The sequence below is a fragment of the Pelodiscus sinensis genome, chromosome 2, assembly GCF_049634645.1.
Source record: "Pelodiscus sinensis isolate JC-2024 chromosome 2, ASM4963464v1, whole genome shotgun sequence".
NCBI lineage: Eukaryota > Metazoa > Chordata > Testudines > Trionychidae > Pelodiscus > Pelodiscus sinensis.
The window spans coordinates 152,882,351-152,901,315 of record NC_134712.1 but is presented as its reverse complement, the minus strand read 5'-3'; the positions used below and the strand labels follow the sequence as shown (position 1 = coordinate 152,901,315).

The 18,965-nt window shown below is 43.3% G+C and overlaps 1 protein-coding gene across 10 annotated transcripts in view; it reads left to right on the top strand.

Annotated features, from left to right (window-relative positions):
• Positions 1–18,965, top strand: part of FHOD3 (formin homology 2 domain containing 3) — a 590,681-nt gene that overhangs the window by 45,549 nt on the left and 526,167 nt on the right. For all 10 annotated transcript variants that reach the window (XM_075921655.1, XM_075921652.1, XM_025187260.2 and 7 more), the window contains exon 2: positions 18,446–18,552. In XM_075921655.1, the coding sequence (XP_075777770.1) occupies positions 18,446–18,552 (107 nt within the window). The remainder of the gene's footprint in view (positions 1–18,445; positions 18,553–18,965) is intronic.

Genomic DNA, 18,965 nt, shown 5'->3' with positions numbered 1-18,965 from the left:
GCATGCTTAAGTGCTGTGCTGGGTTATGGCCAGGCTATTCAGGATCTTGCATGATCAAGCTCTTAATTTATCTGTGCCTTAATTCCCTGAAGCAAATCTATATTCGTAGTCATTGTTTTAATTCTCAGGGTCCAATATTACTACAAGTGCAGCCATGTTCATATAGCCACTAGGTAACATTCCCCTGTGTCTCAGTTATAAACACAGGTAACTTGCAGCATTTTTAAAATCACATCTATAAATTAACTGAGTTGGGAGGTTTGCAGGCTGTGTTATGTCTGTACCTTCTGGGAAAATCTGAGCAGTTGTCCCATATGGCTTTTGCAGAGGACATGCACACAGAGCTAAGGACTTTGGGACATTCTTTTGCACAGAAAGCAGATGAAGGAACCGGACTGTTACAGGGGACAGTTAAAGGATCCTATCTACATTGCAAAAAAGAGGTTGGCAAATAGTTGGCAAAAGAATCTACATTGTCATATTGGTTGGTAAATAGTTGATCACATACAGACTCAGCCAATTACAAGGATGAAACACTGTTAGCTGCTATGGTTACTAATTGCATATCAGCCACATGGTGTTGATATAAACTATTTGTAGAGCCAAACATATCACTAACTGGTGCCAAACTTGTTTAAAATATGTAGTTTGGATAGCCTCTAGTTCCCTGTCTGCATAAAAATACAGTCAATTAAGGGGTCTTTGCCACTTCCAAAGTTTCTGCTTTTTAGTGTGTAGATAACTCCCAATTCGCAAATTCAGCTAAAGGGAAAAATAATTGTCTTATTGTAACAGACTAGTATCTTGTTGCAGATAAACCAAACTGCTTAAGAGGAAGATTCTGGAAACATGTATGAAGGTTTTTTGTGCTCTAATGATTTTTGTAACTCCCCTCTTAACCTTCTCTCTTTCTGTTACATACATTTTGTGGTAGAGTAGCCAGAATGAAAGACACTGGGAGAGCATAATATTGTTCATATTAATAGTTTCATATTATTTACCCATTGCTTAAGCATCCTTATATATTGTTTGTAGGAACTATCTTGTAACCAAGTCAGGGAACACACATGTTGTCCCCTGACTCAGTATAATTAGTAGTGTGGATGAGACCCAAAGGAAGAAAGACATTCTCTTTATTTTTATACCATGTTCTACCGTGTGCAGTTATGGAATATTTACAGAAAAATAGTGATTGATGGTCAACTGATGTCCTTAAGTGTGAGGGTGTATGTGTATTTCCTAATTAAAAAACCCTATATATTGGAATTGTGTGTTGTTATTCATATAAGTGCATAATCCTATTTGAACCCGCACCACCCCCATGCTTTTAAACTCAACAATGTCTGGTGGCAATGAGCACAGGCTAACTGTGAATTTTGTATCCAATAATTTCCTTTTAGTTAGTTTTCTAATTATATTATGAACAAGTTTAAATAGGAGAGCTGATTTTACTTTGTACAGTTCATGTGTATACGCCTTTAGAATCCTCGCTCGTTCTCCTCTTTTCTAAACTATCTCTGTCTTTTCAGCCTTTCTTAAGGTCTGATCCAATGCCCTCTGAAGTCAGTTGGACCCTTTAATTTATTTCAGCGGAGACCGGATCAGGCCCTAAGTATGAACGGTTTTTGTGCTCTTGATGATTTTTGTGACTCCACTCTTAACCCCCTCTCTTTCTGTTACATACATTTTGGGTACGTCTAAACTACATGGCTCTGTCGACAGAGCCATGTAGATTTGTTTGTTCGGCAAAGGAAAATGAAGCCGCGATTTAAATAATCATGGCTTCATTTAAATTTAAGTGGCTGCCCCCGCTCTGCCGATCAGCTGTTTGTCGGAAGATCGGGGCAGTCTGGATGCTCCCCTGTCGACATGAAAGCCCTTTATCGACCTCCCTGGTAAACCTCATCCCACGAGGCATAACAGGGAGGTTGATAAAGGGCTTTCAGGTCGGTGCAGGAGCATCCAGACTAGCACGCCGAGCCGACAAACAGCTGATCAGCTGTTTGTCGGCTCAGCGCGGCAGCCATTTACATTTAAATGAAGCCGCGATTATTTAAATCGTGGCTTCATTTCCCTTTGCCGATCAGCCTAATCTACATGGCTCCATCGATGGAGCCATGTAGTTTAGACACACCCTTTGAGATAGAGGAGCCAGAATGAAAGACACAGAGAAAGCATAACATTGATCATATCATAGTATTATGTTATCTACTCATTGCTTAAACATCCTTAGATTTTGTTTGTAGGAACTATCTTGTAACCAGGATGGGGAACATCCATGTTGTCCCCTGACTCCGTATAATTAGTAGTGTTGATGAGACCCTAAGGAAAACAGTTTCTCTTTACTTTCAAAGCCCGTTTTACGGTGTGCAGACAACATTTTTAATACTAAGGATTAAGGTTTCTTGGCATCTAATCAAACAGAAGGAAAATGTAGATGATGACTAAGCATAGATGCCAAATGTATGTTCTTGAGGGGGGAAAAAAATCCCTTTCTCGAGCCCTTGTGCACTGTTGAAAACATGGAAGTGAGAATACAGGAGAAAGTATGCAGACTATCGTATTTTTACCATCATTCAGTGCTCCCAATATTATTTTCCATTTTCCCCATAACTATCTCTGTTTTTATCTATTTGTGTTATAAAAATTCCTGTATACAGGTGAGTAATTTTTTAAATGAGCACCAGCCACAATACTATAAATTAATGTAACCTATTACATTTTATTCCATTTTCTATAGTTAAAATGATATGGGGTCGGCTTTTTCAGGAGTCGGATTTTCATTCCAATTACCTATTGATGCACTAAATGTATAATAACTGCTGAGTTCACCGAACACTTCATGTGTTTTTAACTACAGCCTTTTCCCGACTTACGAACTGGTTACGGACCATGCAATTTGTCGTAACTCGGTTCATTCGTAAATCGGACCCCATTGAGTTACATGTTCGTAAGCGCGGATTGCATTCGTAACTCAGGGTCCGCCATTTATGACAGCTTTGGTCATAACTGCGAACAGTTGTAAGTTGACAGTTCGCAACTCGGGGACCGGCTGTATAGTCTTTAACAAAGGCAGAACCCACTTCCTATAATGAGCATAAATGCTCATCTGAGGAAGTGAGTTTGCCCATGAAAGCTCATGTTATATATATGGTGTGTGTGTTTGTGTGATATATATGTTAGTCTCTTAGTCCTGGTATATACTAGAACATTATTTTGAAATAACCCCCCTTGGGTCAAATTTATAAGTCGGGGGGGAGTCCACACTACTAAGCCTGTTGTTTTGAAATAACAGGTTGCTTATTTTGATACTTACTTGCATTCCTGCTTTTCTTGGGGAATAATGCTTGGGGTTCCTGGTGAGGCCTGCCTTATTCCGGCCTCTGTGGTGGGACACCTTCACACGACAAGCCACCACTAAGGATACTGGGGTCATGGAAACACATAGCAGTGCCCCATATGGCACAGAATCATGCTCACACTCAGGCATGCTCACACTCTGCCGGGGGAAGGAAGAGGATGGGGAACCCTGTAGCATTCTCTCCGGCAAATGGCGTATGCCGCTCATGAACACCTCCCCCAACACCTTTCCCTGCTCTCCTCCAGCAGGCAGAGATAGAAGTTCTTGCTCTGCAGGATGCTGTCAGTGCTGGACCCGGCATGTGTGGGGCACAGTAGAAGCTAAGCCGCCTCATCCCACCCTCCTGCCTGCAGGCTCCTGGCCTGGCTGGCAGCTTCCTATGCCTGTTTGTGCCTGGGCCTTGGGTATTTCAGTGCTCTCCTGGGACATCGGTCCCCCTGCTGAAAAGTGCTTGCTGTCGAGGCAATTTATGGCCATGCTCGAAGCACATTGCCATCGTCTGAACCGAGACCTTTGGTGTTGGCTCAGAGATGAGGGCTAGGCTTCATACACTGTGTCTTCTGGGATGACTGCCCTTGTAACTTTTCTTCACAGCTGGGTCAGCTGCAAACTTGGTGCCACCTTCCCTGCCATTTACGTGACTCTGCGAGATCTGCAGGAGAAAATGCTCCTGGGAGGATCTGATGCGTGAACAAATGGCCAGCCTGCCAGTCCCTCAGTTGGGGCCTCGAGGACAAGCCACCAACTGGGAGGAGCACTCGGCCCACCAGGAACAAAGGAAGGTCACCTGGGACCAGCTGATATACTGGTGCTGCCAGCCACAGTGATGGAGCGCATGGCATCGTACATGGAGCAAGCCACCAGACACTTTCCCACCTCTCCCCATGGCTTCCCCTCCAAGGCTCCCCAGGGCCTGATAGGGCCCCTGAACATGGGGCCTTGAGACCTCTCGGACAAATGAAGCCTCCCGACAACACAAGAAGCAGGTGCCACTCCCAGCCCCATCCTTGAGCTCCCTTCTCCTCTCCCCCATTCCATGTTCTTTCCCCAGTCTCTATCCTGTTATACATCTCCCCCAATTAACAGTCCTGTTTTATTATTGCAGATGGCTTTATTATTTACTCTGCAGGGCAGGGGGAAAGTGGGAAGGGAGGGCAGGGGAAAGGAGGCTGGGAGAGGAGAAAAGTCCTCCCTTGCTCTCCCATAGGTTGTGGTGCACACAACAGGCCACCACCACAAAAGGGATGTTGCGCTTGCCGAGGTCCAGGCGAGTGAGGAGACTCTTGAACCTTCCCTTTAAATGGCCAAATGCACATTCGAAGGCCATGCAGCACTTGCTCAGCCTGGCGCTGAAGTGTTCCTTGGAGGGGTCTTGGCTGGCCGTGTAGGGCTTCATGAGCCAGGGGAGCAAGGGGTAGGATCACTAGGGGCATGTCCACCTCCCCAACTCTGATGGTGCGGTCAGGGAAAAACATGCCACTGTGCATCTGTCAGAAAAGGCAGGAGTTCTGGAAAATGTGGGCATCGTGCATCTTTCCCGACCAGCTGACATTGATGTTGGTGAAGCATCCCTTGTGATCCTGCAGCACCATGGAGAAGTACCCTTTTCTGTTGATGAAGTCTGAAGCCCGCTGGTTGGGAGCCAGGATGGGGATGTGTGCGCCATTGTGGTGGGGTGCTCCCTCCCATCTCCTCTGGTGGACAGGGAGGAACCCCAAGTCCACGAACCCAGATACTACCGACTACCCTTCCAGAACCTGGCTCACTTGCCCAAGTCCTTGAGTACAGTCTCAGTATAGCCCTTCACGGCAAGGCCCTCCGGCCTGAGTCCACAAACTCAGTCTCAGTGTGGGTCTTTAAGGCAAGGCCTGCGCTGGCAGAACAGGGTTCTAGCAGGGCCGCAACCCAGGTAGGGGGACCCGGGCCCACCCTACTCCACCGGGTCCCAGCCCAAGGCCCTGTGAGTGACAGGACGGCATGCCACTCCCTCAGCGGGGAAGTCCTGCTGAAATACACTGAGGTTCCCAGGGCGGGAGAGGCAGACTCTGCGATGCACCAACGCGCCTTGGCATCTCTGCTGACTTCTTCTGGGGTCTCAGGTCTCTGCTGGTCAGGCGCTTGCTGCATAGGTCCTTCTCCTCCGGCTGCCCACCCAGACTGAGCCCTTCCCCAGGCTTTTATAGTTAAGCTGCAGCCTGGGCATGCTCGGTAGGGCTGGGGGTAGGTAACCCTGGCCGGGGCCTGCGGATTCAGTTTGGGGCTGCCTCTCCCCGTCACAACCATCTGTGGCCTCCTCCTGTAATTGGGGAAGCTCATGGTGGCAAAGCCATCAACAATGGCGTCTACGCTCCTCAGAGTGACGACCCTCCATAGCAGCACTTGGTTGATTACTTTCACTGCTTGCATGAGCATGGCCCCAACTGGATTTCCCCACACTGAACTGGTTCCCAGCAGAGTGGTAGCTGTCCAGTAGGGTGAGCTTGCAGAAGTTCTGCAGCCACTGCTGGTCATCCCGTACCTGCAGGACGATGCTGTCCTACCAGTCCGAGCTCGTCTCCCCCTTCCAGAAGCAGTGCTCCTCAGTGTCCAGGGGAGTGAGGGGCATGTGCAGCATCAGGAGTACCTGGTCCTGGGTGGCCTGCGGTCCATGCTGGGATTTATCCTGCAGGTCCTGGTCCTGGTCCTTGTCCTGCTGGAGCAACATGCGAACAGTCTGGAAGTACTGCGTCATGAGGCACAGCACAAGGCCCATGAGCCTACCTGTCCCCAATTCTGTCCCCATGGTGTGCGGGCTGTGGCATCCACAAGGGCAACCAGACCATGAGAAGGCGCATGCCCACTGCATCCCTTTTGGGTCCTGTCAGGGAGGAGACAGTGTAGGAGTGGCTTTTGAGATGCAGCCATATAGAGGAGCCCCTGAAAGCACATGTCACAGCTTGCCTGACCAAGCAGCCAGAGGGAGTATCCGCCCTCCTGGTGCCCTCTCCAGAATGCTTCCGGAGGTTCTAAGTCCGAGGAAGACTCCAATCCGTGTGGACGCGCTATTTCAGAATAATTCTCACTAATTTCAATGCTTCCCTATAGTGGGGACACGCTATTTCAATTTTGTTAAATCGGGAATTATGATGTCTATTTTAGTTATTTTGAAATAATTTCCTAGTGTAGACATGGCCTTAGGTGCTAAAGGACCACTTGTTTTTAAAGTTGCAGTCTAACATGGCTACCCTGCTGAGTCTTTAACAAAGTGGAGGATGGAAGGAATAACCTGCTGATGGAAATATGAGTGCTAGGGACACCATTGAGGAGGAGAGATTGCAGGTCATAGAATAATTCCACATGACTTCAGAAAATATTTGGAAAATTGAAATGCTCCATGGGTATCATAAATTAAAGAATAAGGAAAAAAGCCAGATGAAATCACATTTCTCAAACTGTATCTGATTTCAGCTTTCCTGTGTTTCATATTATATTTAAAAACATGTTTATAGTAGTTGTAGCCCAGAGATTTTCCTACACTTAAACAAAAATTGAGAAAAAAAGATCCCCAAAATGACACAGCCCATAGAAGCTAATCCTTTCCCCCCTTTCGTAGTATATGTCTGTCTGAGAGAACAAAATTATTTCCATTTCCTTATACCTTCTCATTTATTCCCATCAAATAGTAATTTGAGCATGTCCGCTGTAGGCACCCTTTGTGCATCAGCCAAAAAGTTATGTAATTCCAAAAAAAGTTTTCTGGTTTTATAGCTGTTTTCCCCTCTGGTCACTCAAAGAACTCTATGTAACATTATCTGCTAGACCTAACTCTGATTATTTTTAGTTAGGAAAAGCTGCACTGGTGTGAAAAAATATACGAATATGGAATCTGCAAGCCAAAAAGTAACTGTGATATACAGACAGATACAATAGTGTTAGCCTTAAAAAAAAAAAATCTCTGAATATGTACATTTAATTTAGGGTGCTGACACACCAGAAAACACTTTTCTTGGCGTTCTGGTTTTAGACTCCTAAATTGAGCTTTGGGTGTTTCGATTGAACAAACCCCAGCTCTTGATACACAACTAAATTGAAGCAGTTGAATTTTGGCTGGTTTCATATTGAAACTAGTCGTTCTGCATCAGGCTCGCCAACAGGGTGTGTGTGAGAGGGGCAAGGGGGCAGTTGCCCTAGGGCCCGGAGATTCAAAGGGGCCCGTGGACTCTGCTGCTACCAGTCCAGGAGGCACTGAGGACTGGTTGCTTGTGGCTCTGCCCCTTTCACCCCAGGCCCCACCCCTTCCATGGGTAAGGGACTGGCAGCCCCCATACTCCTTGTCCTGTGGCCCGCAGAAACTGTCAGCTCCCATGTTCTTCATGGTTTGATTAAAATTTTAGTGAAATTTAGATTAAGCTTTTATGACTTAACATTAAAAAACAAGAAAAGGCCCCGTGACCAGGCAAGTTTTATTCAGTTTCATGTTTCATTGGAAATATTTTGAACCACTTTCCCTACCTCTCAGTATACTGTTTATAATCATGCTAGGTGGTTACAATTGTAACCATCATACTTAAAAAAATCCCTATTCTACCAGGTCCTAGACTGTCGTCCTTGGAACATGTCTCTAGAATCAAACATTTAGACCTGGTCTGCACGGTGAAATAACCCTTATTGTGAAATACCAAGCGGAGTGTCCATACTACCAAGCCCATTATTTCCCAAATGTAGGTCGTGTTTCTGCAGTGATTATGAAGCCAGTGGAACTTTGCGTGGGTCGAGAGGTTTACTCTTGTGGACCTTACCGCATGATGCAGACCATAAGTGGCAATCTGAGCATTGCGGAGATTTTTTGTGATTTTCTTTTTGTTTTCTTTGTTTTTAAAACTTTTATGATCCTAAGTTACATAATTTGTTTAAACCAAACCAAAGAAAAATCTCTTAAGAAACAAAATCACATATGTGAGGGTAAAATATATTTTTGTTTACACAAATACATAACATAAAATTTCTTCTCTGACCAGTTGCTCCTAAGCAGGGAGGATACATAGGGATGGTAATAAGAACACACACAAAAATATAAGAACAGACATAGTGGGTCAGACCAATAGTTTATCAAGCCCATTATTCTGTCTTTTGACAGTGGCCAATGCCAGGTGCTTCCGAGAGAATGACCAGGCCCACCAACGGGGAGGAGAGAAATAAAGGGGGCAATTGCTCCAGGGTTCAGAAATTAAAAGGGACCTGAAACTCTCGGCTGCAACTGCTGTTGCTTCGGTAGCTGGAGTTCTGAACCCCTTTGAATTTCTGCCGAGCACCACTCCATGTGGCTCCGAGAGATGTGTGTGTGGGGGCGAGGGGGGGGGGGGAGCACTGTGGTCTGGCCAGAACTAAAGGCTACCTACCCTTGGCGCCACCCTTTCTGCCTGAGGCACTGCCCCTTCCTAGGGCATGAAGCCTACTCTCTGCCACACCTGTCAGCCCCACTGGAACAGGCAATCATCGCGTGGTCCATCCCTGGTGTCCACTCCCAGCTTCTGGCAACCAGAGGCTTGAGACACTCAGAGCATGGTGCTGCATTCCTGTCTATCCTGTTAATAGCCATTGATGCACCCATTCTCTATGAATCTGTTAAATCTTTTCTGAATCCTATTATAGTTTTGGTCTTCACAACATCTCCTAGTAAAGAAGCCTTACAGATTGGCTGTGTGCTGTGTGAAGAAGTTCTTCCTTTTGTTTGTTTTAAGCCTGCTACCTATTAATTTCATTTGGGTGCTCCCCTCATTCCTGTGCTATGTACAGGAGTAAATAAAACTGAAATATACAAGATCTTTCGCACTAGCCATTGGTTTAAAATAATAAACTTTTTTTTTCTTCTGTCTGGGTTTCTTATTGACAATCAGTGACAGTAGCAATCATCTCTCCCATTTCAAAGGCTGAGTCATATGCAGCTGCAGAAAACCTATACATCTGATGAACTGTAATAATGTTAATGAAAGCATATTGATCAAAACACAGCTCTTTCTGAATACAGAATAAAAGTGTCTCCATTAGTTGTTCGTTCAAATGCTTTAATGATAACCGCTTTGATCTTAAAATCCAGAGAGGCTATTAGAATTCTGTTAACAAATCACGCAATGATGGATCAGTAAGACCTTTGCACAATTCAAAATTATGTAGATGTGAAATCTGAGTTGTTGGTGGGCGCTTTTCCATCTTTGGCAAGAAGGGTTAGTAGAGGAGGTGGTGGGGAAACAGCTCAGGCAAGCACAAAATTGGCATACATAGGTTCTCAGGAACAGGATTGTCATTCCACTGCAGAAACAATTGATCCAGAAAGGAGCATAGTGAAAAATTGAGAAGTAAAAAGGTGCAAACATGACAAGCTGGTAATATATACTATCAGTAAGACTCAAAATGTTTTATAAGAAACACCTATCAATAATAGGGATGTTAAATTTAGATTAACTGGCTAATTGAATAGTGGATGCAATTTGCATCGACTATTCGATTAGTCAATAAGCGCACCTCCGCTTTTGAAGTGTAGCAGCAGCCCCATGGCTTTTGCTTCAAAGGCAAAATTGCTGTGGGGAGCACAGGCTAGCGGGAGACTCAGGCAGTCCCCCGCTGGCCTGGTGATCCCTGCGGCAGTTCAAAGTGGCAGCACCGAATAGAGCCCGGAATCAGAGCTGCTGCTTTGAAACACTGTGTGCAGCCTGAGTCCAGTCCTCAGCTGGCTCCGGGCTGTATGCGGCGTTTCATAGTGGCAGACCCTGGGCTCCACGCAGCGCTGCCGCTTTGAAACACCACATGGAGCTGGGGCCATCTGCCCAGACTTCATGTGGTGTTTCAAAGTAGCAGTGCCACATGGAGCCCAGGGTCTGTCCCTTTGCTCCATGCAGTGCTTCTGCTTTGAAGCACCCTCTCCTTCCCCTCCCCCCCAGTTGCTGCCTATTTCTGATAGAGGCAGCAAGGTGGGAGGAAGCGACTAGTTGACTAGTGTGTTGACTATCCAGTAAGTATTTGCTTATTGGATAACTACTAGTTGTTCACATCCCTAATCAATAAAGCAATTTAATTTTGTATGTTACAATCAGTAGTTTTTCCACACTGTAAAAAGCACTGTTTAAATGGAGAAAAAGCATACCCAAATTAGTATGAGCAATTGCCATCTAATAATGGTTTAAATTAGGGATAAGTGAAGAGATTTGGCTATGATAAGAATTGTGAGACCCTTTTCCAAAAAACAGTAATCTGAATCAAACATTTTATTATGTGTGAAACTATCAGATAACTTTAAAATAAACAGCTCCCCTTTTATTCATCAGCTCTGTTCATCTTAGTACCCTGCGGGACAAAAATTGACAACACGCAGCAGGAGAAGTTATGACAATTCCATCTAGAAGAATCAGAAAAGTGATAAGAGTGTCTTGTTGTGATATTTATAGTTCTGTATTGCAGAATCAAGTCAAGTAGTTTGTGTAAGTATCAGATATACTGTATTTGCCAGTGTTGAAACTTCATAAATAACAGTGGGCTTGAACCAAGTATGAATTTGGTTTCGAACCTTCAGTGATTATCTAAACTAAATCTTCTGGAAATTTCCCATCACTAATTTAAATGAAAGATAAAACCTTGAAAGTGTTTACTCTGATCGGTACTTCAGAGCGTGCATGACAATCATTTGAGATGCATGGATTTAGTAAACACAGCTATCAAAACCTAGGGTGTGGGGTTTATTTGATAAGTTGCTTGCTGAAAAATACAATCCTATGGCCTCCGATTTTTTTCTATAATAATTTGGGTCAGCTTTCTTTTTAAAAAATAAAATGGAGCCTCAGTGAGTCCTGGTATAAATCATCCTGACTCTTGCCAAATTGACTGTCAGTCGCCTGGGACAGAGAACTTAGAACAGGGCAAGGAAAGACTCATTATACTCAAGCTCTATAGTAGGGGAGGTCAATAATTTTTGATGGGGGAGCTACTCCAAGATTTTGGTAAGTGGTCAAGGGCAGCCCTTTTCTGTGGAGGGGGTGCAGAGTCTGGGATGGAAGTTGGATGCAGAAGTGAGCTTAGAGTGGGGGACTGGCATTCAAGAGACGTTGTAGGGTCTGAGTGGGAGTTTGGGTGAAGGAGGGGCTTGTGATCTGGGGAAGGGCTTGGGGTGCATGGTTTGGGACAGGCTATGGGTGAGGAGAGGATTCTGGCCTGGGGGAGGGATGTAAAAGGGGGTGTGGGAGGAAGCTGTGACCTGAGGGACGGGGCGGGTGGTGCAGAGGGTTTACATAGTGACCTGGGGCAGGAGGGGGTCATGACTTCGGGAAGGGAGTTGGGGTGTGGGAGTGGATGGGGTGCTAGAGGCAGACTCTGGATGGGAGGCACTTACCTAGGCGGCTCCTGGTCAGGAGCCAAGTAGGACTTTCAGGCAAGTTCCCTGCCTGCCAGCAGCCCCAGACTGGTGCATATGCACCACACACCAGGAGAGAGGGAGGCTTCACGCACTGCCTCCTGCTCCCAGCACAAACTCTCGGTTCCCATGTCCTCCCTGTGCATGGTGTGGAGCGCCACATGGAGAAGCAAACCACTTTGAGCAGTGTAGAGCTGATCCATGCCTGGGATCCCAGCGGGACAGGCCCTGGGCCAAATTACAAGGGTCTTGCCCATCTCTGCTCTACAACCTAGTTAATTATTCTGCAGAAAAACAACTTCTCTGAAGTGTCTGTCGGTGTGGTAATAATTATGTTGCATTTATGTTACTTATTGACCCTTTAGGCTTTTTGAATAAGTAGAATTAATATTATTCAATCTCAATACATGTGGCTAATGTGTTAGTGCAAATGCTCCATTTCCGCCCTCCCCGCCAACCACCTTTCAATTTTAGTTCTTGGACAACAAGGATCTAAAGCAGTGTTTCTTAAACTGTGTTCCGTGCTACACTGGTGTGCAACGAGGCAGTCGGAGGTGTGCTGCGAAGACGTGGAGACCAACAGAATTCAAAATGGCCACCCTTAAAGGGGAAGGCGACCTTTTTTTTTAATAACTTTCCTCCAACCTCCCCCCCTCCAACAAAAAATCCTTGGTGTTCCTCATAAAAAAAAATTGTTTGGTGTTCCTCAGTCTTAAAAAGTTTAAGAAACACTGATCTAAAGATAGTTAAAGAAAAAAACAAAAAAAAAACCCCAAAGCCAAACCCACAGGCAACCTGGCTAAGATTTAGTTTTATTCAAAGCAGGAATGAGTTTCCATTGTCCTTTCCAAAGGGGACATGGGCATTTAATTGTCTTCAGGTAGCTGGCTAATAGCCTGCTTTCCTTCCTATTGTTATTTTTGCCCTCTTGCTCCTTGTTCCTTTCAGTGCAGCATTTAGAAAGAGCTGCAGAGTTTAAGGAAACCAGGAGCTTTTTCAGTTGCTTAGCAATAAGAGCTACATGGTGTGGAGAAATGGGGCATGACTTTTTTTTTTTTCAAGAGCTGAGAAATTTTCACTGCCTTTGTACTGCTGATAAAGCTATGTTGATGAGTCCTATTGAGCTCAGTAGCCTTGCAGTAAAAATCATTTTAGCACAAAGAAATAGGGAGTTCCACCAAAACTAATTTTTAAAGATTACCCGTGAAATAAAAAAAGAATATGTTGGCATCTCATGTTTTTTGTTTTCTTATAGTTTTAAAAGAAAATAAGAGAATTCTATTTCCTACTTGTCTGCTTGAGATTTACATTCAAATCTCAGGAGTGGGTTTTTTTTTAAGCATGGTGACCAGAGAATTACTGAAATGATGATGTCACAAGAGCTGGAGTGGAAGCTGAACATCTGGGTCCTGATCATGCAAATAGCTCCTTTCAGTTTCCATGTGGGTCAAAGGTATCCTTGTCCTTTTACAGACCAGGTATAGGTAAAGAAACAACAGAAGTTACGCTTTTAAAATACTTTTTGGTTTTGAAATTTTAATTGACTACATTTTTTAATTGACTACATTTTTCGGTTGCCTTTCACAGAAGAAAAGAAGGAAGGTCTTCTCAGAGATCTGTACTGAGACTCCTATTATTCTGCCTACTCATAAAGGATCTGGAAAAAGGTTTAAAGCGTGAGGTGGCAAAATTTGTAGGCAATACAAAATTAGTCAAGATAGTTAAGTTTAAAGCAAAATGTGAGGAGTTATTAAAAAAAAACTCACAAAACTAGATGACTGGGCAACAAAAGGGCAAATGAAATTCAATACTGATACATGCAAAGTAATGCACATTGGAAACATTATCCTGACAATAAATAGAAAATGGTAGGATAATCCTGACAATGGTAGGATAATCCTGACAATAAATAGAAAATGGTAAAATTTCAGTTTCCAGAGCTGTCCATTCAGCAGCTTTCATAATTGAGATACTGACACACAGAAAAACAGAAAACTCATTTTAAAAAATTCTTTGTTTTATTGTGGTCATACAACAACTTAATTATTATGTAGGCCAGAAAAATATCAAATTAGAAAAAAGTCAGGGTTTAGCTGAAAAGGAGCTGACCTTAAATCAGATAGATGGCGGTATATTAAACATCTAGGCTGTGTCTACACTGGGCCACTTATTCCGGAAAATCAGCCGCTTTTCCGGAATAAGCTGCGAGCTGTCTACACTGGCCCTTGAATTTCCGGAAAAGCAACGATGCTCTACTGGACAAAATCAGCCGCTATTCCAGAAAAACTATTCTGCTCCCGCTCGGGCATAAGTCCTTATTCCGGAACACTGTTCCAGAAAAGGGCCAGTGTAGACAGCCCAGTAGTCTTTTCCGGAAAAAAGCCCCGATCGCGAAAATGGTGATCAGAGCTCTTTTCCGGAAAAGCGCGTCTACATTGGCCACAGACGCTTTTCCGGAAAAAGGGCTTTTCCGGAAAAGCAGCCTGCCAATGTAGACGCTCCTTTTCCGGAAAAACTGAAAACGGAATAGTATTCCGTTTTAAGCATTTCCGGAAATTCATGCCAGTGTAGACACAGCCCTACCGTGTATGTATTATAGGCAGGATCAGCAACACTACATATAATTAAGCTTGCCTACCTTAACCTGGCCTGCAACCCATCAGACTTCTGTTAGGGGAAACCTGCCCCTGGATCACTGTCTCAGACTTAGGATCCCTAGGAAGACTCTCTGAATGCAGGCCTTGTGTGTAACAGATCCTCCTGAGAGCTGGCTCCATGTGACTCATCTGCCTAATCCCTGAGTTGAGTGCAGACTCTTCAGATGGTCAGTGTAATTTAAACATACCCTCTTCCAGAATCCCACTGAAGGTGTGAATCATTTGGGCTACATTTTACTTTCAAATGGCAGTTGTAGCATAGAAAGCATACATTTTGCAGTTCTACAATGCTCCTGCTCTTTACTTAATCACAAAAGTAACAAAGAGATCCATATGAAAAGTGTAAACCCTTTATGGGTATCTCCCTTCCCTTGCTAGTTTAGGAGAACCATCTGTGGTCTGGTAGTCAGGGTCTTACTCCTTGTTCAGTCTCAACAGGTGACCAGAGAGATCCTACGAGGTGATTTAGTGATCACAAGTTACTTTTTGCCTGATAAACCAGTTCTCATAGTCTCTTGTGTAAGTACTATTGCATATCAGTGGTAGGACATTTGGGTTAACAGCTCTCTCTTGAAATTTCAGTCCAAAATGGCACTAAAGCTCACAGTGAATGCAGTTGGTCTCCACATTCAAAATGAAGTTTTGCAGCTTGGTAAAGAAACATACACAGAATTCACTGAATTAATAGGTCCTATAGACAGATTTCCAAAATAAGAAGTTTCTCTTTGTAAGAACCTGTTACAGTTGCTTATAGCTTTCCAAACTATAACCATTTGGGCTGAAATGTTCCATTCCAGGTGATTGCATCTGGCTAAATTCCTCTTCCTCCCCCCCCCCCCCCCAAAAAAAAAAATCAGCCAAAACAATTCAGGTGTTTCTGAAAAAGTGGCTAGGGAAAACTATATTGTTTGCATATTTTAAATTTTTTTGATGACATTTTCATTTAGAAGCTTTAGCACTCCCATGTTTTGGTACAGGAACTTGAAATTTGGCAGTGGGGTGGTCTTTGCATCAGGGATGTGCCTTTTCCTCTGCCTATGAAAATCTGCCCAAATTTGGCAAAGTAAACAGCAGTTTTCCAAAAGCTTCTTGCACATGCTTGGAAGAGACATCTCAGCTAAATTCCCTAAAACTTCCATCTGCAGTGGACATGTTTGAGCTCTTTGGGCTGGACAGGACTTTCCCTACTATTACAGCTAGGTGCTATTGCAGGTGAAGCACAGGAACTGATAATAGGGAGCCTGTCTCTCCTGTGCTCTGAGGGTACGTCTACACAACAACGTTATTTTGAAATAAGTTAGTCTGCATCTACACAGCAAGCAGTTATTTCGAAATAATGTCGAAATGCTGTCAAGCTGGAGGACTTCTGACTCTGACTCCTGTAACCTTCATTGTATGAGGAGTAAGGGAAGTCGGAAGAAGAGTGCTCTTTCTCAAAGTAAGTGTGGTGTGGATGTTCCCAATTTCCAAATAAGCTATTTTGAAATAAGCTACGCAATTGACGTAGCTCAGTTTGCGTAGTTTATTTCAAGTTAACCCCTGCTGTGCAGGCACACCATCAGTGACTTTCTGGAAGAAAGCGAAGAGGAGAAAGTTGTGCAGAGGAGCATGTGGCCTTTGTATGGGCAACCCAGACAAATAACAGAGCATTAGAAATATTCACAGATCTTGGGAATGCAGGGTGGTGTTTTGTGGCTATAAACTCATGTCATTTCAGATATGGGGAAAGTAATTCCCCAGTCCTTCTGAGTGAGTAATTAGCAGAAGCACCACCAGTGGGAATTTGCAGCTTCTAGTTTCCCCTACTTGGTATGTGCAGGGAGAAATTGTGAGTAAAGGGAGGACGGGTGAATCTACATGAGGTGATCTGTTTTAATATTTCATAGGGGATCTGCACAGTGATATCTGAGCACCTGCTCCTTTATGTAGGAATTACTTTACTCCCCTCTCGCCCCATCTCATTTTCCCCTTTCCTGTTGAAAAGGAGCCACATCTTCAGTGAAATAGTTGCACTTGAAGTCCTGAAGTTTAATACTTACATGCACACCCCTCATCACCATAGTTTCAGTTCTTAGGTACATTGTACAAAACTTTCAGACAGGAATGAATAATACCATATTCAACTGAAACTATGGTGATGAATTGAAAATAGGCAGAATGAACAGTTTTCTTGCATCTAGCACATCAGGTACTTCCTGTTCTTGTCTTGCCTTTATGAACTAAAGTCATCAGATGTTAGTAAAACTCAGTTCCTTTTTCCTAATTATGCAGTAGAATTGGAAAGTGTGGGCAAATCTCCCAGTCCCCATAGTGACAGCAGAACATTTATCTAATTAGTAGTTTGCCTTTTGGCATTGGCATGAATAAATTAGCATTTCAGTTGATACCCTGGGCTACTGGGGGAAAGATTCCCAGAGTATTGCTTAGCCTCATTTCTTTTTTTTCTAAAGACTGTATTTCCAGTTTTGTGTAGGTTGACATTCCTCCTTCATCAAAATGATACATGCATTAGTATTGTAGCACCTGTACTTATGGATCTTAATGTGGGTTTTTAAATCTCTAGTAACCAAAAAATTTAATTTGTTGACATTTTTTCTTGCCTGTAAACTGAGCATTCTATGTATGCCAGGCCATTTAAATGTCACCTTCCCAGAAGAATGTGTTGAGAGAACTGTGAATAAATAGTTCATGCAAAAACAATTTTTTTTTTTTTTACAAAGAAAAAACCTGAACAAAATGAACAGATCTTTCAAAGCCTAGATTCAGTAGTAATGCAATGATGGTAGACAGATTGTGATTACAGTTACTCTGGTATAAATAAAAAAATACATTTTGCCTCCTGACCCAAGCAAGAACCTAAAATAATCTTTAATCTGAGCATTAGATTTTTTTTCTTGAATCTCTCCCTGAGTCAGCAATATGGAATTCTCTGGAAAGCTGAAGTGTGCATGACTGTCTGTCATGATAAATATCCTAATTTCACACAGAGGTTTGGTCTTGTGCTTCTGGTTAGTAGTAGGCTTGAGTATTATCTCTCTCCATCTGGGGACAACAGTAACTTCCATTCTAATTGCTCACCTCAGTGGCTCACTACAGCTTAGTCTACACATTTACTTTAGATGCAAGCTATAGCCACTGTTATAATTGACATAGCAAGGGCGGAAAGGAGGGGGAAATCTCTAGTGGCCTCTCTGGACATGGAGGCAACAGATTAGATTTCTTATCTCAGTCTTTTCTCTTCTAGTAGAGGTTTACCTCCTAAAGATTTCTGAATCACCTGGGGCTCTATCCTTGCCCCTTGCCTCTGTACCTGCAGGGCTCCCTCCTGGTATGTGACAACCTCTGTACTGTTTCTGCTCTCCTAGAGTGCATCCTTTTCTCACCACTCCTGTAACACCACGAAACTGACCAAAGGGGAGGCTTTTAACCAGTTCCAGCCAGCCCTTGATTGGTTTCAGTTGTCCCAACCAAAACTAACGGTTTCATCTGGTTCTAGCAGGTTCTAGATTGCTTCCAGGTGTCTTAATTAACCTGGAAGTAAGACCTTGTTTGGTTACTGGGGAAACAGGGACTTGTTTAACCTGGGGTTAATATATGTGCTTTCTGTTACTTTCCTGTAGCTATCTGGCCTGACCTCATTACTTTATCTCTCTCTTTTGCTCTTCCTCTCCTTTTCCAACAAACATTTTGCTGCCTGTGCTAGCTGATGCAGACTTCACTGAAGAAAGTTTGTGCTCAGTGTCTGTTGGAGTCCAAGGGTTTAGTAATTCAAATAGCTCAGATAGAAAAGTAAGGATTAGCATTGACCTCCAAATAAGAGACTGCTGTCTTATCTTTCTTTGCTGGAAGAATAGTGAGTGCAATAAGGACCTCAGAATGTATTGGAAAAGTTAAAATGGTGGAGAACAGGTGCTTCATCTGGAACATATGCTGTAAGATTTTGCTTTCTTTGCTCTAAAAAAACTTTGGACTATACAAAAGAAGGGTAGCTTTTTGTAATTTATAAATGCAAATAATTACACCATTTTGTTTTTTTTTTCCTTATAGCTTGATGACTGTACACTGCAACTATCCCATAATGGTACCTATCTGGATCTAGAATCCACCTTAGCGGAGCAAAGGGATGAATTGGAAGGTTTCCAGGAGGATGCTGGGTAAGTAAAATATTTATCAGATTTAAATGAAAGACACATTTACCAGGACACGTTGAAATGATGGAATTGTGGGCACTTAAACTGGTGCTTTGAGAGTCAAATATGAAAACAGAAAAATCTAATCTTTATTTCTTTACTCACAAGAATTTGCAGTCAATTTCCTTTGTAAAAGCAAACAGGTAAAATACCCTCCTGTTTTTTTTTTGTTTTTTTTTTACTCTTTCTTCACTTTTATGCCTTTTTCAGAACAAAGACTCTTAGCAAATGAAATCTTCTACGATGGGTCATTTTTCAAATAGTCCAATATAATTTCTGCTGTTTACGTTGATTGGTTACCTACTTCTGCTATGTAGAACTCGGTAGTATTTGTGTTTCCCCTGCAATCTCACCAAGATTTGTGTACTTCTGGTTGA